Source organism: Myiozetetes cayanensis, unplaced genomic scaffold, assembly GCF_022539395.1.
Source record: "Myiozetetes cayanensis isolate MyiCay16 unplaced genomic scaffold, myiCay2020 scf10, whole genome shotgun sequence".
NCBI classification, from domain to species: Eukaryota; Metazoa; Chordata; class Aves; order Passeriformes; family Tyrannidae; genus Myiozetetes; species Myiozetetes cayanensis.
The window spans coordinates 32,806,425-32,831,220 of record NW_026086605.1 but is presented as its reverse complement, the minus strand read 5'-3'; the positions used below and the strand labels follow the sequence as shown (position 1 = coordinate 32,831,220).

Here is a 24,796-nt window from a genome sequence, read left to right as displayed (position 1 = left end):
TGGAAAAAATAGAGTAAAAGGTACTGTTCATTATAGTAGCAATTTCAGAACAACCTATACTGATTTAGAAGAGTTTTTCTTTCTATATTTAGGATCTACATGTACGAACCATGTTTTGATCTGGTATTCTCCAACAAAATTGAGATGTGATGCTCTAAAACACTCTGAACATATATAGTGAATTTATATATGTACATATATATAACAAAGAGTGTCCCTGTCCCTGTGGGCTGTTCCAGCCCTGTGTTGCCCTTGTCCTTTGGTCCTTCCTTGCAGGCCCTCTTTCTCTGTGCAGCTTTGTGTGCAGTCTCTGAAGCTGAGTAAGGTAAAGGACACCTTTTTGTTCTACAGCTCTCTGGTCAGCCTTGTCTAAGGAGGGGAAAGATCAGGATTTAGAACAATTATTAAGCAAAGCAAATTGTATGTAGTGCTTAGGGTGCAGTAAGCACGAACTGAGATCTCATCTGGGTGTGACAAAAATGCTTGATGTTTAACACCTCAGTGTGTTTTGTTGGTTTTTTTTTCTGGTGACATTAATGTTTCGGTTTTCTTTTAAATTAACCCCCAAATCCTTGCTTGATTTTTCAAATACTGCCTATTATTTCCACCGTACTATGTTCTAAGGTGCTGAACTCAAAGATTTATTTTTTTTTCCTACTCGTTCTGATACGCGTTTTCCGGCAGTGGAGAATTATCATTTGGAACAAATGTCAGGGATTGAAGCTTTCAGCGGCGAGAGAGGGGTAGGGAAGGCTCAGGTCGGTGCTGCTGGTTGTGCTTAGCTGATGTCAGCGGCCCCGTGTGCCGCAGGCCGCCCCGACTCTCTTGCTGACGGCCGTGCCCGGGCTGTGTGCGGCGAGGGGGCTTTGTCGCGACAGGGCGACAGGGGCGGGTCCTCCCGCCGCCGGGGGCGCCGTGCGGGGCGGGCGGGGCCGCGGGCCCGCAGGGAGCGGCTGCGGCGGCTCCTCCTCTCCGGCCATGGGTGAGCGCGGCCGCGGCCGGGGGAGCGGGGCCGGCCGGGGCGGGGGCGGCGGGACGTGCGGGGCTGGGCGGGGAGCGGGCAGGGGGTCCGCCGGGGCCGGAGCGGGGCGGGCCGCGGGCTCGGGGCGCGGGGCCGAGCTGTCTCTGGGGCTGCGGGACCGTGCGGGGGCTCTGCCGGGAGCGACGGGCTCGCGTTCCGCCCGCTACCGCTGCCGGAGCCCGCTCAGCCCGCAGTCCTGCCCGTCCCGACGGCAGCGATGTCGTGCCCTGCGCCACGGCCCTGGTGATGCCCAACTGCAGGGCCAGCGGCAAACGGCGCCTTCGGGGCTGAGGAGAGTCCCCGGAGCTCCTTCTGTTTGTGCCGCACCCCGTACGGTACCTGAGCAGCACTTAGGATTTCACACACCGCGTTAAATGCTAATTTATTTATTTATTTATCTATCTACCTGTCTATTTATTTATTTATTTAAGAGGTGGGTGAAGAAAAATAGCTATATGCGGCTAGACCATGCTTTAAAACAGACCTAAAATGCATTTTGCCTCGGAAGCAGCAGAGGAGAGGGCTGACAGTTAAAAGGACACTAGGTACAGGAGTCTTGTCTGTGGGCAGGATTAGCTCCAAAAGTCAAAATGAGGTCACCTGAAAAAGGAATTGGTACGATGGCTTTGGGCAATAGAGAGGAGATGCAGCAAGGCAGAGCCATCCACCTGGAGTCTGCAGCAAGCAAGGCGTTTCCTACGCTAACACTTGTGTTTAGTACTGGCAATAGCAGACCTCCTAAAGCAGCAGGAATCTGCCTTGCCCACAGAAAGGCTCCTCTTGTTGCACCTACCCAAGCCAGGCACCCTGTGCTGATGCTGCCTCGGGCAGGGTCTGTCAGTCGTGGCACTGAGTGGGCAGAGAGGCAGAAGACAAAGCAGGGAGCTGTCCCTGCCAGCTGGGCACGTTTGTGCCACAACGCCGTCTCTTGTGGTTTCCTGCTGTGTTTGGGGTTTTCTGGTGAGGTGTGGTGAACTGGGGGACTATAAAAGGAGTTTTTAAAGGTTGTCTCAGGTAAGTCATCTCGGTGATTTGTTTTTTTCCTAGGAATAGGTTATATTGTATGGTAATAGAGTAGTTGGGTATTTGGAAGGCACGTAGGAAAACACAATATTAGAAAGTAATTTCCTAAGTTTCTAGTATCTAATACCTAAATATGTAAATTGATGTGGTATGCAGGAAATGAAACAAGTCATTCCCCTGCTGTTGAGGAACTGAGAAAATATCCATCTGTTAGGATGGTTTGGGTTCTTTGTGCTTTCTGATGTGCAAACACATAAGGTCATATGCCAGTACTGAGATTTCCAGAGGAACAGGCTCACAGTTTTTTCTAAGACACAAATCTTTCTAGATATTCTGACATCTCTGTCTCAGTGTCTTGAAAAAGATGACACGTGTTTTTGCTTCATTTGTTTGGATTTAATTAAATAGTAAATCATCAACTCTTTTTGCTTCTTTCCAGATTACTTTGATCATGCTGAATTAATAGAGGGTTGTTTTGTCTATGGTTAAGTTTGACAAAATAGAGGCTGACCTGAATGTTTGAACTGCTTCACTACAAATGAAAATAAACTAAGACTTTCCTGAACATTGATTTCAGTAGCAGGAGCTCTAAGAAGAGGAACCTTGTCCGTTCTGTCAGACTAAGATGACTGTAAAAAGCTGTGGGTTTTTTATTGACTAAATTCAATCCCCAAATGTGGTTTTGTAGCGTATACTTCGTAAAGTTTACCAAAAACTTCAATTTAAAGCAAACCCTTTAATTCTTAAGCTTTCCTGTGTAGCAAATACTTTGTGGCTAGATGAGAAACTGAGTTTTCAGTATGCAGTATGTAACATTTCCTTGTTTAGTGGCTGAGACTGTGCAGCCTAAGAAGGAAGGTTTGTGTGACTGTGAAATTAAAACTAGTTAATTAGTAAGTGATTGTAGATAAGAATTAGGACGCCTGCTTCTGTAGGTAGACTGTAGTATATGAGATGAATATGTCCATTAGTAGGAATGCTGCTTTGGTGCCATGGAAAGGACACTGATGGCAGTCCTGCAGCACTGTTTGGGGTGCAGCAGTGGTGCCTGTGTTAATCTGCACTTACTGGCTGGGGCAGCACCTAAACTGACATTTCCAGCCTGGGGTTTTCCTTCACCTCTTCAAATACTGTAAGAACATTTGTTGGAGTGGGTGCTTTTCTCTGAGTCGCTCCCAGGAGTTTACCCAGGTTTGGGTACCTTTCCCTCTGAACAGGCAGCCAGGCAGTGTTTCATTACCCTGCCTCTCTCCTAAGGCTTGAACCATCACATTTTTTTCTCTCTTGTCGTAGCTGTAAAGGACCCCACAGCTGTAGAAAGGGCCAACTTACTGAACATGGCTAAACTGAGTATCAAAGGACTCATTGAGTCAGCGCTGAGCTTTGGCCGCACTCTGGACTCCGACTACCCCCCTCTGCAGCAGTTCTTCGTGGTCATGGAGCACTGCCTCAAGCACGGCTTGAAAGGTGTGGGAATGGCTCTACCTCATCCTGAACAGGCCGTTTTTCTTCCTTTCTTTCTTGAATTAGATAAAAAAAGTATGTTGTGTTGCACTGAGAATTAAAAATTATGTAAATTGTTAGCTTTTGTAACTACTAGCTTCATTAATTCTTCACCACATGTATTTCCACGTTTACCAACTTTTCTGCACCATTTCTTATAAGTGGTCCAGGGCTTACCACAGCTGCATGTATGTATTTAGTATCTATTTTTAGCTGGACATCCTTTTAATATTATTTTGTTCTAGCACATCAATTTTACATTCCCAGCAAAGTAAGTGGGAAGTTGGCTTTGGATACTGGGGAGCTGACCAGTGTGGAAATTAGGAGTTATCTGGAAGCCTAGACTCAACAGTTAACCCTTTGTCACAGCAGCTATCAGGAAGAAAGCAGTAATTTAAATTAATTCAGCTACTTAATTTTTCTTTTCTTAGTAAGAAAATCCTTCCTAAGTTACAATAAAACCATCTGGGGTCCTCTGGAACTTGTGGAGAAACTATATCCAGAAGCTGAGGAAATAGCAGCAAGTGTCAGAGATTTGCCTGGCCTTAAGTAAGTATTGCTGAGAACAACACAGGAAAGTAAAGGACCTGACTGAGAATATCCAGGTGGCTCCTGACTTCATTTGGCGTTAAGACTTGGAACAGCGAGCTTTGATACTGGGGGGGTAGCACAGGGGAGTCTTTCTGGCTTTGCTTCTTCTGTACAAACCAGCCAGAAAAGCAGTGTTTCTGCTTTTCTGTTTTGTTTGTTTGTATGGTGGGGTTTTTTTTAATTATTTTTTTCTGTTTCATTTTTTTTTTTCCTGCAGAAAAGCTTGATAATTGGCTGCACACGAAATTCCAGAAGGGTTTGGTTGTGCTGGGATGGGGATGTGGCAGCGTAAGGGTTATAATGGGCTTTAGAACTCATCTAAAGCACTTAAGCATATAAATTGTTATTTGTTCTTGGGCCCTTTGCCAAGCATGTTATTCTCCTGCTGTCCAAATACAGCTTGTGTGGGTTTTTTTGCATTTATGTGCCTATTGCTTCCAAGTGTGCAGGCACTAGGAGAGGAAGAGCTAAAGGTCCAGGTTTAATTTGTTGGGTATTCATGTTTGCCCTTTACATACATTTTCATCTTTTTTGCTTTGCCTTCCTAAGAAGGCACTGAATTTGTACATGAGTGTGAGTTAAAGCTACAGCTCAGTCTGTGTTCAGGCCCAGAGAACAGGATTTGGGAAGGCAGGCTGGCACGGGGAGTTGGGATGGGCATTCCATTACTCTTCTTGCAGTTCCTCTGAAAACTTCATGAACAAACTGCAGAAAGAAGCCTGGACTGTTGCAAGCATTTGACTTCAGCACAAAGCAGGACTTTCAAGATTATCAGGCTCTTGTGCATTCTCTAGTCCTGTTCTTTCCAGGGTCTGCTCCTAAGCTCAGCTGAGTAGATGAAAAATTTTCTGTTACCCCAAAACTGGGAGTCAAAGCCTGAACATCGTGGCTTCCCAATCTGTGATACTCAACTAACAGTTTAAAATACCCCTCCAGAAATACCAATTGCTCTACCAGAATACCGATGTCACAGACTATGAATTAATCACTGTGTTATTAATAAATCTGTGCCCATGCCCTTGTTTCAGGACACCCCTGGGCCGTGCCCGGGCCTGGCTGCGCTTGGCACTGATGCAGAAGAAAATGGCCGATTACCTTCGCTGCCTGATCATTCAGAGAGATCTCCTCAGGTAAACACTCCGTCACATTTTGGCACTGAACTTCTTTTTAGAGGTTTAGTCTTGTAAAAAAAATAATCATGGATTCCTCCACCATGCAGAATTAGGACTAAAAACCTCTGGGGTTCATCTGATTTTCAGTTCTATAAGGTTCCGTATTTTTTAGACTAGTTCTGCATGCCTAGGTAATGCTGGTGTGTCAGGATGTTGTTTTGCTGTTCAACTGCTGGGGACTTTGCCATTGAAAACACAGTTTGTCATATAGAATCTAAAACTTTATGTAAAAAGGGCAAGGAGGAGAAAGTGCTGTTCTTTAGCAAAGTATTTTTATTTTAAGAACCTTTTTAGCATTTCAACCCTTCCTGTTTGCCTTTTACCCATTTAATCTCATCCTTGGCTTCTTGAATTTCAAGTGTGTGTTCATTGAAGTCCAGACATTTTTTCACACAAGGTAATTTTTTTACCATTCTTCTTTTGCCTTGCATTGCAGTGCTTCTTAACAACATGAGAGTTGCCTGAGTCAGTGTGGCCAGACATCCATCTGTTGTAGTATCCTGTTCAAAAATGTCTAATAGCAAATGTGTACAGAAGAGCCTTTTCTGGTTTGTTTTGTTTTGGTTTTTTTTTAAGGCAAATTAAAGCTTGCCCCCAGACATCCCAGCCATCCAGCAACTCGTGGCTCAGATTTCTGGAGCCAAAGGTAGTATCTTTGTTTTTAATAGCCTCTGAGACAAACCATGCACTTGGAATTCTTAAATATTTATGAGGTGAAAGCATGGGCAGGCCCAGTTCATCTTGAAGGACATTGTAAGTAGGTTACAGAAAGAGAAACAATTCCAATTTATATGTCACTTATTATTAATTTATTGGATGTATATATAAAGAATACACCAATAAGATGCAATTTCCTTCTTTAAACAGTGAATTTTATGAGTATCATGCCCTGATGATGGAGGAAGAAGGAGCAGTAATTGTTGGGCTGCTGGTTGGGTTAAATGTGATAGATGCCAACCTGTGTGTAAAGGGAGAAGACCTGGATTCTCAAGTAAGTCAACACAGGTAAAGGAATGTTCGTGCAATCCATAGGATGTTGTCGTGGGTTTGGTTTGGGTCAATTTTTCTCACTCCCCACACAATTGCTATAAATTGAGAGAAGATTTATGCAGACAAAAGAGATCTGATTGGGGAGAATAATATTAGGATTTCTTACTAGTAAGATAAAAACTAAAGAACTGTATATATACAACAGTTTTAACTAGGCAAAAGTACTATGTATTTACAGAAATACCCCTCCCCTCTTTGTATAAGTTCAGGAGGAGAAGCAGTCTCTTTTCCATTTCCAGAGCTAAAGGTCTTTTAAATAATTTTGCAGCACTTTGAAAGTTTCTTTTCTATTATCTTTAGGACAACAGCTCCGATTCGTTGCAGCTGGAACTGTCTTTCTCTCTCTCTCTCTCTCTCTTCTATGTCGACCTCAGGGCTGGGCTCACCCCCTCCTGGGCTAAGACCGGAGGCTGGGGGTTACCCAGGCCCTGTGGAGTCCTCCCTGGACTGCAAGGGGACACTTGTCTTACCATGATCTTCACCACAGGGTGACAGGGGATAATGGCTTTTGAGTCCACCCCTGTTTCCTGTGAGGTTCCTCCCCCTGAGAGACAGTCCTTGATGGACCTCTCTAATGTGAGTCCACCTTTGGGCAACAGTTCTTCCATTCTCTGCTGTCCCTCAGGGTCACAAATTCAGCTGCACTAGAATGGATCCCTCACTGGGATCACACAAATCCTACCTGAACCAACTCGCTCCAGCGTAGGTCTCTCTCTCCACGGGCCACAGGTCTCCAGCAGGGCTCTGTTTCATTTTAGGCCTCCCATGGAGTCACATCTTCTTCATGCACTCCTCTGCTTCGGCGTGGGCTCCTTCATGAGCTGCAGAGGGGGGTTTCCGCTCCCCAACAATCTTCCACAGGTGGCAGAGATTTTTAGTTTTCAGTCTCTTCCCTGCTGAAGGGAGAAGGGGGGGAGAGGAGTCTCCTTACCTTCAGGCTTCTCCTCTCTCTCCTCCAGCTGCCAGCTTTGACCTTGGAGGCTCCGTTAGCTCTACCAGAATTCCCCCTGCAGCATTTCTCATCCAGCCAGTCTTCCTTCAGAGTTTTTCCTCCACTCTGTTACGTCTCAGTCAGGGGGGATTCGGTGCCACACCTGCCCCCAGCCCAGGCCCAGGGGAAGGAGATGGGTCCTGGCCCACTTGGGGCCTGCTGCCTTCTCCTACATGGCTCCTATTTCATCTGCCCAACAGCCTTCTCTTCTGTTTTCTTAAATATGTAGTTGGCAGAGCTGTTATTAAAACTTTTGATTGTTTTTTTTCTCCGGAAATCCACCTGGAAAAACTACTTTCAGCCCTGGGGAGGGCTGGTTGACAAACCCACGACAGATGTTTATGTCCAGTGAATTTTGTTTCTGTGGAGTTGTGATTTGTTAGAAATCTCACTAGAGACTGTTCAGGGTGTGATGATCCAGCTCCTGGGGCCCAGGGGCGGTTGAATTAACCTCACTGTCAGATGGGTCAGACCTTTGGGTGGTGGTGATTGTCAGTGCAAGGGTGCAGGTTCGTGCTTTGTCATCAAATGGATGCAACAGGAGCAATGCAGGGTTGTTTCCATCCTGTGTGTAACTCATCCTTCTCCTCTGGAGGGTGTTCCATGATCAGTTTATCCTGCTTGGTTCATTTATTGCTGTTCTGGAACATAATAGGAATGGTACAAGGACCTGGGACAAAAACTCTCTTTGCATAGTGTCATAAAAAACCTTATGAGAACTGGGACTACTTTCAGTCTTCAAAACGAGACTTGGAATTCTTCCTGCTTTGCAACGGGCTTTGACTTTGATCTTTTCCAAAAAAATCTTAGCACATTCTCTTTAAAGGAAGATGCACAAGTCTTTATAAATAAATGTGGACTGTGTTCAGTGCTGAGTATTTTTTTTCAGCTTCTTTGTGGAAAGAATCCTAATAGTTTAAGTGATTATTGCTGTATTGCAGCATATATTTGATGAAAAACAATTCCTGTGGGAAAGAAAAGTTATGGCTAACTGGGTATGTGTGCTGTTGGATCAAAGGGTTAACTTGTCCTTGATTGTTTATTCTAGTTACCATCTAATATCAGTTTTAGACACCCATCTTGTGTAAAATAAGATCTAACACTAGAAGAGACAGGGAGAACTAAAATAAAGGAACTTTTACAGAGAGAACATCTCGCCTTTGTTTTTATAGAGATAGTGCTTGGCTTTAATAAGCAAAATACATTTTTAAAAAGCTTTTGGGAGGAGAGCTTTTTAGGAAAGACATGGAAAGAACAAGTAGAAGAGCATCACAGGATGACTGCATGGTATAAACCAAGGAAGTGTTAGACTTGTATCCAAAAGCTAAAGGGAGCTCCAGAAAAGAGCAGCAGATCAGAGAATTGAAATACTTTTGTGAAAAGGCTGCTGGAGACCAAAAGGAAGGGGTTTGGTAAAGCAAAGGTGGTTAAATACTTTTGTTAGACATTCATGAATAGAGCTGGAAGCAGAATTCATGGCAATGCTAAATACATAGTATATATGATTAAATGACAACTGAATAGGAAATTAATTAGATTCAGATTTAGTAAAGTTTAAAAAATGAATGGGATTGAGTTGTCCCAGTTGGGAATCAGCAAGTGTGGAGAGGTGGTATTATTTTGACAAGGAATATTGTAAAACAAAACATGGGATAACATCGGTTTGGGAGGTGGGCTGTGACAGGGAATCATCTGAAACACTCTATAATCAGCCAGGGAGAGGGCTGTGGAGTATCTGGTAATTCCCTAAATGAAAGTTTCCTCTAAGCTTGTGTCTAGGCTCAGTCAGAGGAAGAAGTCATCTTTTCTTTGGAATTTGGTACATGGCAAATTGTTAATTTTATTCAAATGTAATATAAATCTTAGTAAGTATGGAGTTTATACTTAAAAAAAAAAGAAATCTCATTTAAAATGGTATAGTTCATATTTTTAGCTGAAACTGGACCAATCTCAAGGCTGTAAATACCAACAGCAGTTATTGCATGGTATGAAACTGTCCCTTTGCTTTCCTCTAGGTTGGGGTGATCGATTTCTCCGTGTATTTGAAGAGTGATGATGACATTGGGGGTAAAGAAAGGTACGTCCTCACCAAACAGCTCGGATTTTGCATATTAACAAATGGTTTCTTGACTGGGGCCCTGTCCTTTGTGGAAATAAGTCAGGTTCCCTAGAAATGAAATCTTCTGATTTCACTGCCTTGAGCAAAAAGGCATCCTAAATTGTTTTGCAGGAGTGGTTGGCTGGGAGAGCATTTGCAGTCTGGAGCTGTTGTGGTTCAGGTGTGGTTCATGACTGTGAGATGAAGTTGCTTCCTCTCTTTTTAAAAACACAGTTAAGAGGGACATTTGCACATGGTAGATGTGCATATTTCCAGTTCCATTCATCATCTTGTTAAAGCCAGTGTCGTTTTGTGCTTGCTTTAGAGATGTACAGATTGCTGCAATACTGGACCAAAAGAATTATGTGGAAGAACTGAACAGGCAGCTGAAGTAAGTACAACTTAGAAGTGTGTGTGTCAGGGTAGGCTTACAGGGCAATTAGAAATAAATCATATTTTTTATTTTTTAATGCCGGTAGTCTTGATCATTAGTTACTATAAGGTTACTGTTGGAGTAGAGATAGTCTGGTTTGAAATGGTGGTTTGTTTTCCTGTGTGTGAAGTGCAGCCTAAAAAACGTGTGCCTCCAGCAGAAACAGGGTTATGGAAAAGGCCTGGCTGTAGTTTGATGCTATAAAAAACAAGAGTAATAAAAGGAAATAAAATTCTGATGAGACTCCTAAATGAAGTCAAGAGGCATCAAGAAAGAGAGAGCCTCAGGAAAAATCTAAAAAAAAAAAAAATCAATGATTTTTTAAAAGAAATGTGTTTTAGAGGAAGAGAACCTGGAGAAAGGTTTGGTTTTATGGGGAAAATAACGTGGAGGTTGTAAACTCTTTGTAAACACGGAGATTGTCCTTGAAGGGAACTCATTTATCTTTTGGATGCTTTTGGATATAATTGGAAGGATAAAGGAAAGGGAGAGTACATGTGAGGTCACAGCTAGCCAGGAGTTTAAGTGACAGGGATGACACTGGGAATTGTAAAGAAGTTAAGAATATTCACCAAAGGAGAGGAATTTTCTCATATTTAGGAAAACCTCAGATAATGGGAGCAGACCTTTTAGCTCTTAACCATTAATCCCTGGGCCTTACACGGAAGTTTTTCTGCTTGGTTGGCTGAGTTTTGCTGTAATTTTGAATACCATTTTTTCTTTTCCCTCCTCAGTAGCACAGTCAGCAGCCTCCATGCAAGGGTTGATTCACTGGAGAAATCAAACACCAAACTGATTGAAGAGGTATTGTTTTCTTTGGGGGATGTATAACATATTATTCACTCTCCAAGGCTGTTTTGCTAAATACAGTGTCTTATTCTGCCTAAGTTCTGTATGATGGGTTCAGACACCTTTATGTTGGCCCAAAGGAAAGGTGCAGTAGCTGCAGGCATTTGAAGCCAGCTTGCCTAGGGAGGCTGTAGCATCAGTGCATTAATTCTGTATGACACTGCAATTTCCAACTTCTGGACAAAACGAGAAGAGAATCCTTTCCTAATGCCAGCTGTCAGCCTGATTTTGTGCAGATGACTAGTCCAGAATGGATGGCACCAAGTGCTACAAAGAGACAGAAAGTAGTTCACCGAGCAATTTCTGTTACTCAGCTTTAACCAAAGGATTGTTTCTTGCTTGTTTGCTGGGTGCTTATATCGAGCTTTTAGACTGGTCTAATTCTGGTTTTATATTTATATCCTATATTTCTCCTTATCTTTGATGCTTTACTAGATTCCAATGTTTTTAGCTTTGTAAGAGAGAACATCTTTTTTTTTTTTGTAAGTCTGAGCTACTTGAGAAATAGTTTATGAAGTGGCAAATTGCAAGCTCGAAATGCAGCTGTGGAAGGGACTCTGGGTATAATGTATCCACCCAGAGGGAAGACATTGTTTCTGAGTGTCAAGTCTCAGAGTGTTCTGGTCCAGCTCTCACCTGTTTTGCTCATTATAATTCTGACTTTAAGGTATATTCTGTAGGGCCCAGTTATAAAGTGTCATCTGCTGTAAATATGTTTGCTTTACATCTGGGGGAGGTTTTCCTGTGTGAATTGCTCCATTTGATACATTAAGATGTCCAAAAAAAGAGAGGAAAACTGGATGAACTTGAAGTCAAATGGAAGCAAAAAACTGAGGATGAGGGAAGGGAACTGAGGGTCGTGATGAAGCAAGGAAAGGAAAGCATGTTCTTTGCCAGCCAGGGAATAATGAAGTGTCTTGAATACTCATCCTGGTGTGTAATAGAAGTGACTCAGTACTGAAACCAGGAGCTTTGTTTTCTTCAAAACAATGAATCCTCTGTTTGGTAGGTGAGAATAGAGCAGAGGATGTCTTGGCCTTGCATTCATCACAACATTTTTCCCTTTATTTCTACCCGCAGTAGTGGTCACACTGCTTTACTTTTGTTTGTTTGTTTGTTTTTTCGTTTCAGTTGGCGATAGCTAAAAACAATATAATTAAGCTCCAGGAAGAAAACCATCAATTAAGGAGTGAAAATACTCTGATTTTAATGAAAACACAGCATCATCTAGAGGTATGTTGGTCTCACCACGTTTAATGTTGTGACGTTGTGTTTGTACATCTCAGCCTGAGGGAAGCTGCCACTTCTCCAAATCTGAAACAACTTTCATCAGGGAAGATGAAAGGAAGACCTATTAGAAGGCAATACTGTCTGAAACTCTTGTCAAAATAGGATGTTTTAGTTGCCAGACTGTCTGTTTTGGCCTGTCTTGTGTTTGGAGTTGCTGTGTGTACAAGTGCTGAACTTGACTTTCCAGCTGCGATTTGCAGCTCCTTCTGTAACTCCTCGTACATATTTCCTGGGGTGAGGGGTAAAAGCCCAGGTTAAGCAGATGTTTGTATTGCTCAGGACTGAAACAACTGTGTGTTGAACTGACACTGAAGGAGGACATTGCTGCAGTACAGTTGTTCCTTTTGCTGTCTTTACTCAGTTCTCATTATAAAACTGATAGTCACGGGGCAGAAACAGCTCTCTCCGTGTTCGTGCTGTGCTTGGACAATTATTTGTCAGCTTGATTTTGTTTCCCCTAAATCTGTGCTATTGATTGCTGTACTTGTGATGGAGAAGGACTCTCTGTATCTTTGTAGGCAACTAAAGTGGATGTTGAAGCAGAACTTCAGACCTACAAACACTCCAGGCAGGGTCTGGATGAGATGTACAGTGAAGCTCGCAGGCAGCTTCGGGAGGAGTCCCAGCTTCGACAGGTGAGTGTTGCTGCCTGTGATAAAAAGGGGTTTTCAACAATCAGCACATCAGTATTTCTATAATAATGTTGCTGGAGAATAGTATAGAAAGAATATTTTTCTTTGAGGAATTTTAGGTTAAGTTGTTAGCAATACTTTATGCTCTGTATCTGTGCTAAATCATTCAAGTGAAAATATAAATACTTTCGTTCTGGGTTTGTAATTAATACTGAGGCAACTGTGCAGCACTGACGGTATTTTTTTATTATGTGAATTGCTTTCTCCTGGACTTAAAAAACCCCATTGGTCACTCAGTAGATGAGTGTAACATTTATGTAGTGGATAATGTGCAAAATAGAACAGGGGCAGAATTTTGGAAGGGGTGCAATAGGTGGTGCTGCTGCTCTGAGTTTGCTTCCTGGGGTTTTTCAAGATAGAGTGTTACACAGTTCTTTAATTAGTCTGTGTTGCACTGTGCTTGTGTTCTATAGGATATGGAGAATGAGCTGGTGGTTCAAGTCAGCATGAAACACGAGATAGAGCTTGCCATGAAGCTGCTGGAGAAGGACATCCACGAGAAGCAGGACACTCTCATCGGCCTCCGCCAACAGCTTGATGAAGTGAAAACAATTAACGTGGAAATGTACCAAAAGCTGCAGGTAAAACTGCTGCAAACAAACCAAGAGGGAGGAATGCATTGCCGCTCTGGTCAGTTAAATATGCTGTTGCCTTGGGTTTTGGTTCCCTTACGCTCCTCAGGTCCGTGTGACATTTTGGAGCATTGCCTGTGCAAATGTGGGTGGGGATAAGATCATGGCCTAATAACAAGCTGTGTGAAAGAGAGACAGTAATAGTGCAGCTGTATAATGACTTTTTTTTGACCTGCGTTGTATTAAAAAAACAAAAGAATGTAGGCACGTAGTGAGGAGTTGAAGAGAAAACCTGACCTTTCCAAGTAAGGAAAGGAAGACAAGACTGTGTTAAGTGGAAAAAAGTAACCACAGTTTTGAGGGTTTTTTTCCTTTTTTAAAAATCTTTTTATTTTGTCATCAAATTAAGAAAATCTGTAACAATGCAATGCCTTTTTGGGAGAATATGGGTCTCAGAGACTTCCCCTGCAGTGAACAGATAGCAAAATCACCGGGGAAGTTTACCAGTGAATTATTAATGCAGAACATGACTTTGATTTAGGGAATAAATTACCCAAAGCAGCACAAGAAACCAGTCAAATCTGTGGCAGAATGAGGGGGGAAAAATCAGGGTGCTGCAGAGAGATAATTGAGGTGATGGACAAAAAATCCTACTTTTCCACCTACAACTGTGAGGAAACTGGACCAGAGGAAGAGAAATATAAGTAGAGCTGGAAACAAAAACAAGAAGGGAATGTTCTTCAGTGTGTAGGTCTGTGGGGTTTGCATTTGTAGGAGAACCTTAGTGATTTTCAGGACTAAGCATCTTGGCTCTTTACTGGTAAGGTAACAAAACTACAGATTTCCCAGGCACAGAATGTTAAGTACTTGTCAGCAAGGGGTTTTTAGAAGGGAGTGCTTAAAAGTAATCAAAACATGAAGTCATTGCAACATTTTCCCCTTCAGATACTGAAGCAAAAGCCCCCATGAGGTAGCAGTGCAAAACATACCCACTTCAGTTTTGACCTTTTTTGTAACACAGGTTTCTGAAGATGCTATGAAAGAAAAGAGTGAAATAATTAGTCGATTAGAGGATAAGACCAATCAAATTAATGCAACTATGAAACAACTAGAACAAAGGTACAGCCCCATCTCTGTTTCTCTTCATTCATCACTCCATCCCCTCACATTTTCCTGCATTCCTGTACAGGTGCCACTGAAATGTAACTGTCAAGTAGAGCATTTAAAATGAACCTTTCTGAAACTTCCACCAGTGCTTTGCCCTTGGGTCTTTTCTTCTGTTTAACAAACACAACTTACTTGAAATACAAACTTGCTTTCTCAGTTTTCTCCCTCCACCACCTTTCTTCTGGTCCTAGGTTTTTGTGCTGATATCAAAAGCTGCTCTTTCAGTTGATTCAAAATTATGGTTCATTATTACCTATTTTCCCCCACTTGAATGAAATGCAATAGAAACTGAAGCATTAATCTTGTACTTAAGCAAATGCTTAATATAAGCATTTAATGCCTTCAAGGATCACTGGTGTATTTACTGAAGCTGTTACAATTTTGTCCATTGCTTTGGAAGTGCCATTATTTTCAAAGACCTAATGAGTTTTCACACTGGAAGGTTGAAAAGTGAAAGACTAAAAGTCCAGAATATAAATTTACAGTTAGACTGCATGTACTACATGATATTAAAATATGATTCATATGTTTTAATTTAGTGGCCTTATATGCAACATTGACCTTTTTAATTGTAAAATATAACATATCCATGAGCCCTGTCATGTTGGTGTTTGACATGTCTTTTTTTCATTTAAATCTGATTATGAAAAACATGTATTAAAAAAAAAATTAGTGACATGAATATTCTTTTATTGACATCCTTTTTCCCTCTTTTTTCTTTTTCTTTTTATCCTTTATCCCAATTTTCGTTTTTTAATGTTTTGCTGCCTTTCATCTGTCTTTGATTTTTGTCCACTGCATTCATGAAGTGACAAAGATCTGTTAACTCAAACTAGGACTATTGCAATGTCATTCGTCAAATGTGCCAGCAGTGAAGCTCAGCACCAGTATAAGCTTGTCAAGGATATATCATTCTGAAAGCTCCTCCTCCCTTGCTGGCTCCAAATAGTTACTGATGAACTAGACCTTCAGAACTTTAAAATTCAGACTTTAAAGTGGTGGTGTTAGAAATCCTGCACTGTAACTGTTCGTAGCTGGGTTCTGTTTTGCTTTCTGGAGGAACATCACCTCCCATCTCACTTTACCCCTCTTAAAAACCAGTAAATTACTGCACTATTACTAAGCAAATGTGAGCTAGTTTTCTAATGCTATTTAATCACTTCTTAGTTGTCAAACAAAGTTTATTTTGAAAGGTTAGATACCTTTTTCCCTGCTTACTGCTGTCAGTTGTAGGCTGTATTTATCCCCCAAGCAGGCTCTCTGTGGGGTGCTGTGGTTGTAACAAGCACTGTTTTCTAACCCAGAGTGACAGGAGTTTGAGGGAAGAGGAGTTGATGTTCATTCAGAACAATGTGTGAGAAAAGGGGGTGTTGCCAGCATATGTCCTGTGTGTACAGGGAGAGGATGACGGCTCTGGGGGTAAAACAGCTAAAGCACAATTCCATTCTGCTGATGGCACGTGGTGCAATATTGTCATGGAGCCTGGCTTGGGTGGCACTCCAGGCAGGAGGGACTGTAGGGGCTGTAGCTGTGCCTCCTGCCCAGAGCAGCTGCACCCTGCTGGCTGCTGGGAAAGGGGCAGTGGTAAATAGGATTTAGAGTTAGGGCCCAGCCCCTGAACTTGTCCAACTGGTTTGTCAGCTGAGGATCTGCCTGGCTGTGTCAGCACCACCATCAACACCTCTGGGAGTGCCCAAAGCCCTTTCCCTCCCTCCACCCATCACTAGGCTGCCTTTACAACTCGAATTTCTGCTGGGAGTTGCTGCTTGGCTGCACTGCAGCAATAAGAGAGTTTAACCTCCTGAGTGCCCCGATACACTTCCTGATGTTTGCTCTGAAATTTGGAGTGCAAGTTGACTGGGAAAGTTATCTTCAGGTGTTTCAGCAGAAGGGGATGTGTTTGCCAAAGTCGGGGCAGGACACAATAATACAGAAAGGTTTCTACTCCGTGGTTTTGTACTGCGTTATTCCTTAGTCTGGAGTCAGAAAGAGCCTGTAACATGGGCTCGCTCCTGAAAATTAAAAGTAAATATCCTCCATCCCCAAAGAAAACCCAAAGGAGAGCAATGGGTGGGCCATAGCAGGAATGGGAGCACTGCCCAGCTTACAGTGTCTCTGTGCAGGAGTGTCTGCCCCAGGACCATCGGGGTGCCAGTGCAGCTGCAGGCTGGCCCAGCTCAGCCTGGGGTGAGTGCCAGCACTGCAGGCAGGCCCAGCACCCAGGGCACGGGGCTGCAGCTTTGGGGCAGCACAGCCCTCTGTGCCTTGCCTGTGCAAACTGCACTGGAGTAGACTTTGTGATTTAGGGCAGGATTTGACTTGCTGTTCCTGTTCATGTCCTGTAGATTCATTCAGCCTCTGCACAGGGCATTGACCTGCCTTTCCCCTGTGTTCTCCTTGCCCTCTGGGCACGACCACTGTAGGTGTGACTGGGAGCATTCCCAGCCCCTGGGACAGCTGAGGCAGTGCCCACTGGATAAGAGGGTTTAATTCCAGCCCGTGTTCACTCTTTTACTGGCAGCTTTTGCAAATTCCTGCTGATGCATCAGCAGAAGCCCAAATGCAAACGTATTGCTGACTTACCTCTTTTTAGCTGACATTGGAGTTGAGTTGCTCTGTGTTGAGGCAGCTGCTGGCAGTGAGAAATCAAGCATCTCTCAGATTTCTCCCACCGCTTACCTAAGAGGCCCCTAAACAGTTTTGCTAAATGGGATGCAGCAGCTGGGGACACTCAGTGGCATTTCCCAGGCTCTCCCTCTCTCCTGCCTTTTCCTCAGGCAGGGGCAGGCTGGCATAGCACAAGTCCCATTGGAGTACATTCCCTTTACATCCATCTTTCTGCACTAAAGAGGTGACCAAGCAGAGAGGACCCACAGTGAACTAAGGGATTCCAAGGGGAGTGTTAGCACAGACCCCTGGAATTCAGTAGGGAAAGATTAAATAAAAAACCCCAATCCCTCATTTCTTGACGAATTGTTTTTATTTGTCTATAATATGGAGCTATTTTAACCAGTGTAAGAATGCATTATTTTTAATACAGATTATTTAAATTAATTTAAGAGTATGATGTGGTCGAGGTAGTTCTATAAGTGTAGTGGGACCTTTGATGTCTTAGGCTAGTCAGGTTTTTTGCTGTGTGATTGCAGTGCTCTGTATTCAGCCTTAAGCCTCAATTGTTTTGAGCTGCTTTTGCACAACACATGCTCTGCCCCATCCTAATGGGTGATGGTGTGAGCCAAGTACTCTACAGGATTTATTGGGGGGGGGGAAAGAAAGGCTTCAAAAAAAGTACCACATGAAGGAACGCTAAAGGAAAAAGAAAAGCATCAAGTTCTGTGCTTTAATTCAAACTATGTATCATCATGCTTTGGCACCTGTTACTCATGAGCAGAAAATAAAGCAGTGATTTCTGGCAGTGCTTGCTCTCTGACTGTGAGAGTTCTGCAGTTCTCGAGGCATTGGATGGATTTCTCGTTTGAGTTTGTGAGCTTCCCTAGGCTTTGTTTTTATTTAGAAATGTTTCTATTTCCCCATTTTTCTTTTATTTGTCTTCTTCACCCTCTACACCCTAATTCTAGCTTCAGTTTTACCCAAAGTTGATTTGAATTACACCAGATTGCAGCAAGCAGAGAAGGCCCAAATGGAGGCTGAGGCCGAGGATGAGAAACTTAAGCAGGAATATGTGAATAAATCTGAAAGTCTGCAGAAGGAATTCTCCCAGAAGGAGAAACAGCTGTGAGTATGTCTTTGCTGTTTGCAAAAACACATGGCAGTAAACATTCTACATGGCAATATGTCCTGTGTCCTGATCCAGGCTGGTTGCTGAGAAATGGTTTTTAACAGAATGTAAATACCAAAGATCTTACTGTGAGGTACTGGCAAGGCAGAAGAAAAGATGCCATTCCGGGAAAGTCAAGCTGGCTTTGAGTGCCTCTAAAATGATGTGCAGCTTGAAAGGAAGGGGAAGAACAGTTTGTTTTTTTTTTTTGTCTAAAATTGCCAGCTTAATTCCCCCCTAAGTGGGGAAAAATACATAGTGTAGTAGTAGTAATACACTCTTAACAAAACCCACGAGTATGGAGTAGGATAAATTTAAAGATAAGTGACATAAGAATAGTTTGGTTGATCTGCCTGTGAATAAGGTAGAAGTGATTTAATTTACCACTGAACAGGAAATAAAAAAAATAAAAATCCACCTGAGCCATAAAAGTTAAACACCAATGTAAAAGCCAACCCTTTAGTCTTTCTCCTGTTAAATCATTCAGTACTAATTTAAAGAACTATGGAATGCTAAAAGCTACCTGTAAGGGCAGGTATTTTCCCTGTTTGGGAAGATAACACATCAATTATTATCAAGTAAATCTGTGGCACAAATATTAAAGGTTGGTGATTTCCAATCCCATCATTAGCCCTCCCTGCCTCTCTCACAGCTCTAATGTCAATACCCTAGTTGAACTGTCATGGTAAATGTTCACTTTACCACCCCAGTCATCTCTGCAGATTTGGCCAAAAGAACAGTTCAGACCCCAGGTTCAGAATTCTGCAATTCTGAAACCTCCAGGTCATGTTCACTTCTTCCCCAGCCAGATGCCGAGGCAGTGTCCCAAAATGTAAGACTTTCCTTTGAAAATGGTTGTGGTTTTAAACAAGGAAAATCAGTGTGGACACAGGTTTTCCATCAGGAGACCTTGTATGAATACTCTGAGATTTGTTTCCCTCTTGTGTTGGCCCAGTTCAGATCTGCAAGGTTTGAACAGTGGGCTTCCCCACTCTTCCATGAAACTGATAGTAAAATTCCAGCTGGAATGGACCTCCATCAAAGAAGCCCTAATTCCTTTAAACTGGACTTCTGTTAAATTAACAGAATGCATCTCCCTCTTAGTGCTGAACCTTGGTTACGTAGAAATAAAAATGGTCATTTGAAGTCTGCCCTCCTTTATGTTCAGTTCTGTTCAAAATGCCATAAACCTTAGTCTTAAATAGAAGATCCACGTTTACAGGTGTAAAATTAAACAACTTCTCTGGGTACCAGAGACATCTGCAATCATTGTCTGCATCAGCACTGGCAGATTGGGTGGGTTTATTTTAGAAACAAGCTGGTTCAGGTTAAGGAGGCTTTCAGTTATGCATGCTTTAAAAATACTTCAGAATTTTGTAGTTAGGCTTCTCTCACTCATTTATATCAAAGGCCAGCTCTTCAAAATTATTCCATATCCTTAGTCCTTTATACACCCTTATCTTTAAAAGCATTTTCTAAGTGACAGTGCTTTGTTTACTGCACTGATCCATAAAATATTGTTACGTTGATTCATGATTTCTGTTTGGGAAAACATGTATGTTAGTAATTTATTATCATAATAACCTATTGCACCCAGAAATAAACTCATCTTTGTTTTTAAAAATGCTACCCTTGTGCACAGTGATTTTTTTGTTTGTTTTGGTTTACATATTTCAGGCTTCAGCTGGAAACGGATTTGAAGATAGAAAAAGAGTGGCGGCAAACCTTAGAGGATGATCTTCAGAAGGAGAAGGAAACTGTATCTCATCTGAGAATAGAGACCCAAGAAATAATTAACCTTAAAAAAGTAAATTCTGCAGCAACATTTGACTAGTAATTTAGACATTGCCAAGTTAATTACGGACTTAGACGTGGTATTTTTAAGAATTTCTGCAAGTAGTAAAGGAAGATTAGATTAATGTATTCTGACAAATAGAATAGGGAAAAAAATGGGGGGTTTACTGTCCATTTAGCCCTCAGATCAGAACTCAGGGCTTTGGTTTAATTCTGAGTGGTTGCTGTTCCAAGCTGAACTTGATCCCTCATTCCCTTGTCCTTCCCAGCACGCTCAGCTCTGGGCAGGAGCAGTTCTGTAGGCAGTGGGCAAATACAACCTGAGAGGAGTTCGGCTTCATTTTACTTTCTTTGTTTTGTTATAAGGAGTTCCTTAAACTTCAGGAAAAGAACAAGCAACTGAAAAGGATTTGTGAAGACCAAGAAGCTGCTCTCCAAGAACTGGCGTCCAAGCTGAGCGAGTAATTCCGTTATTCGTGGTGACTTATTATTGTCAGATAAACTTGAGGTGGGAACAGCAATCAGGGGCTCAAGTGTATTAGACTGTATGTGACAATATTATTGTTATTTTGGTCACTAACCAGTTAGGAGAAGTGAATGTGTCTAGTTAGGTCATGTCTGTTAATTTTTAATGTTGGCAGCTCTGGAATGTCCCTTTGGTCACCCCCAGTCTCCCCCAGTGTGGCAGGACAGGCAGCAGAAGAGGCCTTGGCTCAGTGTTTGCTCTGCTCACAATAACCAGCCCTGTGTTCAGCACAGATCCAAACACAGCCCCTCCCAGCCACTGGGAGGGAAATTCCCCCAGCCCCAAGCAGCCCCTGGCAGGGGACTTGGATGCCTCTGGAATATCTTGGGGTGTGTGTCCTGTGGCTCATGGTGAGTGGGTGGCAATGGGTGGCTGTGGGGAGGCTCCACAGTGACACAGTGTGGGTTTGTGCTCCTGTTCAGAGCACTTGGCTTAGAATTTTTGAAGTTTGAAACCAACTTTTTAAGTTGTTAGGCCATGACTGACCGTGTAGAAGTTTGAAATAGCATTGTCTTATTCTTTAGATCAAAGCTGAAAATAGAAGATATAAAAGAAGCCAACAAAGCACTGCAGGTCAGTAGTATTGTGAGGAAAGAAAACATCTTTTTTTTGGAATTGTTCCTTTTGAAATCTTTACCAGCTCAAGCATGTTCTCTTTGCACCTATACTTGCTCTGTCTTGTCTCCTCTTGGTTTTGGGGTGTTTTGGAGCAGTCCCGTGCTGCTCTAGAGTGTCTTTGTGCCATTGCACTGCTCCCAGGGCACTGAGCAATTCAGGCAGGAAATGTTCTGCTCTTGGTTTGTCTTGTCCCCTGGAGCCCAAAGTTTAACTTCATCAGGTACATACAATTATGATAATTTTCCCTCCAGGGCCAGGTTTGGTTGAAGGACAAAGAGGCCACACATTGCAAGTTATGTGAAAAGGAATTTTCGCTTTCCAAAAGGAAGGTAAAACTTTTAATAAAATTTCTTCCAACGTGTTTGTAACTATTATGAGAAAAAAATTAATTATCTTAGAGCTGTGCCATGAAGTGTCAATGCTCAGGTGAATGCAGAGTTATTGCTGAGGTGTCTTTCTAGTTCTTTGATACATACAGTGCCCTGGGCCCTAATTTCAAAATAAACAGTGACTTTTGGTTAAGTGCCACAAAGGAATATTTTAAAACTTTAAAATTTTATTTAACTACTTTGTGGAATTCTCATCTCAAACACTTGTCAGCTCTGGCACTGTTACAATTTGATGTGTGGAAATCTTTTTATGACAATTTTTTATACAGTGGAGTTAGAAAATGTGAGATTATTGTCATTTGAAAGTAAAATGTGGTGGCAATTTCCATGCTTTATTAATGTGTGCAGGAATTTTGCTTTTACCTTTTTATGTTAAATCTCGGTTTGCTACCTGCCAGAAGCATCCACTGCTGGGAATATCACTGCTCCTGCTGTGTTTTTATAGAGCAGGATATGTGCTTAATCCAGGGTTTGAGTGAAATCTGCAAAGCATATGTATCAATAAAAAAGTAATAAGTATTTAAGGCCCTAGAAGTAATAGATATATAAGGACCCAGCCCATCTGTGTGTGGTGCAGTCCTAGATAAACATGATCTGTGTAGGATTGCATCATAATTTGGGACGTGGGTGACTTCCCTTTTGAGAGCTGATTCCATGCTCAGCCCTAAGAAGTGAAAGGGGCCACATTTCGATTGCTCCCTGTACATTGTTTATTTTTTCCAATTGCCAAGTACGTTTCCACTGTAAATTTAAACTTTCAATCTCTCCCCCGTTCAGCATCACTGTAGGAACTGTGGCGAGATCTTCTGCAACGCCTGCTCTGACAACGAGCTGCCCCTGCCCTCCTCCCCCAGGCCTGTCCGGGTCTGCGACTCCTGCCACGCAATCCTCATCCAGAGGTGCTCTTCTAACGTGCCCTAAGGTTGTGCCACAAGCTGTTTGTTAGCTCTGCTCTTTAGCTGTTCCTGTAGAAAACCCAGCACCACCTAAGGAATGGACAGAAGTATTTCCAGGCTTCCAGGTAAGCGCTGTGGAGTTGCAGCTTTGAGGTGCTGTGGAGGAGTTACTTCTCTGCTTCCTCTTGAAACCAGCAGAAGAAATGGGACCCCAATGTAGAAAATGCACATGTGGAAAAAAAAACCAAAACAGATGAAGATGTTGGTCTAACAAATGGCTCAGCAGCTCCTCTGGGAGGAGGCAGGGCGGCTTATAGAGGGGACTCAGCGTTAACGTGTATTTGGAGGGTATTTTAGTTGTTGAGATGCTCTTGAGAAAGGTGATGCGCTTCCCTGCTTTTACAGGCTACTCTGCCACGAGTCCAACCTCATCCTGCCCCTCAGTGTGCCTGTGATACGTTGTTGTGAAGCCAAACCGTGCAGTAGCTTGTTTTCAATTGTTTTTTTTAAGAAGTGTGGCCATTAATGCAGTGCTCTGATGAGTTCGTGCCAAATTCCATATCTGTTTACTTCCTCTTAATTACCAGGACTTGAAGCATCCAGGAATATTGCACTGACAGCTCTGCTCTGTGGAGTCACAGGTGGAAGGGGAGATTTTGTCAGGGAACAAGCAGTGCCTCGGGCACTTGCAGAAGGAAGGTGTGTTTTGGTGAATAATTTTTGCAAATGAACTGTTAGTTTGATGTGTCTGTGTTTCCATCAGAAGAGAGCTGTCCATCACAAACCTTTTGCCTGACACTGTAAAACTTTGAGTGAATCTTTGCATTATTTTTGTGCAAGTCACGCTCTCAGGCTGTCCATGGAGTAGGTGTGTTGTAGCTCTGGAGACCACCAGGACAGCCTGGGATTAAATACCAGGGACCACATCCTTTCTGTGTCGGACAGGAAAGTTCTTAGTTTGTTACCATCTCTCTCAAACTTTGAGTTTGTTCCTAAACCTCATTTTTTTGCAGAGCAGCTTTTGAGCCCCCACACTGTGGGCACTGACGAGCCCTCAGCAGAATTACCAGCCTGGGAGCTCCTTCAGCCGTGGGCTCGGGGCATTCCCACCAACAGCAAAAGGGAGGCTTGGGAACAATCTTCTGGTTGTCCTTGCACTTTGTTTAGCTTGGCTCTGTCTCTGAGGGTAGGGATTTAGTTAATATCCTAAAATCTAACATAGCTCTTCTTTTCAACACTCAATGTAGTTGCTTATGTAGCTTTTATATAGGAAAATGTTTCTAAAATTACCTGATGTAACTTTTTGTAAAGTACCGGACAAATACTTGTAAATGTGTAAATAACTTTTGGGAAAAAAAATAAATTTAATTGATCTGCAACTTAACTAAGGGAATAATGTCACTTTATTTAAGTTTGTAATTGAGAGAATTTTATTTTATTACCACTTGTTCATGGTGCTTAGAAAAGCTTTGCCTGTGCTGGGGACTGGGGAGCTACCCTGCTAAAGACACAGTCAAGTGCTGCTCGTGTTCCTCCGAGACTATTCCCAGTGTTTTCCAGGGGGTATGGAGGCAGCAGGGGTTGATGTAGGATACAGATGATGCTAATCTGTACTGCTTTAATGTGTCCAAAAGTATGCAACTAAACAGAAATAATTTTAAAACTGGCAACTTTTAAAAGCAGACTTCCATAAGATACAATAAATTAAATTTCTGTTACTTGACTGCCATCTTCTCTCCCCTGTGCTACCCTCTTTGCAAGGGGAAGAGTGTGCAATTACTCATTGTTTTTACTGTCTCCAGGTAACATTTCTTCCTTGAACAAACTGGTGAATGCTGATGTTCCCTTGCATTCAAACTACATACCTGGCCTGCTTTTAAGGTTTTGGGGCCACACTATGACTAATGCTGTATCTTTGTGTTTCTGTAAAAACCTGCTCTTAGACTGATTCTAAATCCTCCTCACAGAGCACAGGAAGAGCTGTGAGGTACCAAGAGGGCCTGTAACTGTTCTGACAGGATCAGAGGAGCCTTTCATTCCTCCTGGGAAATGAATTCTGCCTTCCTGCACTGGGGTGTCAGCAGGTACAGAGAAAATATGCTCCTCCTCCTCCTCCTGTTGCTGCTGCTGCTCCCCCCACACAGGGATGACGGGAGCTGCACCCACCTCCCCACCAAAGGGGGTCACTTACCGTGGTGGCACCTGCTGCTTGGAAGGGATTCCTGGCACCAGCAGTCAACACTGCAGCTCTGGGGCTGGAGCACACCTGGACACAGCCACAAACCCCTACACCTGCCTGGGCAACCCTTGCTCACAGCTTCTCATCCCCACAATTCCTCTGCA

At 42.8% G+C, this 24,796-nt stretch overlaps 1 protein-coding gene across 4 annotated transcripts; it reads left to right on the top strand.

Annotated features, from left to right (window-relative positions):
- The first annotated feature begins 929 nt into the window (after nucleotides 1-929).
- On the top strand, nucleotides 930-23,832 carry RUFY2 (RUN and FYVE domain containing 2). Of its 4 annotated transcripts, none has more exons than XM_050305797.1 (18): nucleotides 930-982; nucleotides 3,338-3,511; nucleotides 3,979-4,096; nucleotides 5,167-5,268; nucleotides 6,178-6,301; nucleotides 9,367-9,428; nucleotides 9,775-9,840; nucleotides 10,617-10,686; nucleotides 11,863-11,964; nucleotides 12,540-12,656; nucleotides 13,127-13,294; nucleotides 14,307-14,404; nucleotides 18,068-18,187; nucleotides 19,908-20,037; nucleotides 20,391-20,485; nucleotides 21,075-21,123; nucleotides 21,420-21,497; nucleotides 22,335-23,832. In XM_050305797.1, exons 1-18 carry the CDS (start codon nucleotides 979-981, stop codon nucleotides 22,476-22,478), a joined length of 1,821 nt encoding a protein of 606 aa, XP_050161754.1. In that variant the 5' UTR covers nucleotides 930-978; the 3' UTR covers nucleotides 22,479-23,832. The 4 variants fall into 4 exon arrangements, 3 of the variants coding, with proteins under 3 accessions (XP_050161754.1, XP_050161756.1, XP_050161755.1); XM_050305798.1 differs by lacking the exon at nucleotides 930-982 and adding an exon at nucleotides 1,239-1,356; XR_007627463.1 differs by lacking the exon at nucleotides 22,335-23,832 and having other exon boundaries at nucleotides 20,391-20,532.
- The last annotated feature ends 964 nt before the right edge of the window (nucleotides 23,833-24,796 follow it).

What these genes read in the sequence shown, in the direction of transcription:
- RUFY2 (XM_050305797.1), top strand. An exon ending in AGAGATTTGCCTGGCCTTAA is followed by an intron (nt 4,097 to 5,166) that starts GTAAGTATTGCT and finishes CCCTTGTTTCAG; the next exon opens with GACACCCCTGGGCCGTGCCC. An exon ending in ATGAAACAACTAGAACAAAG is followed by an intron (nt 14,405 to 18,067) that starts GTACAGCCCCAT and finishes GAATTACACCAG; the next exon opens with ATTGCAGCAAGCAGAGAAGG.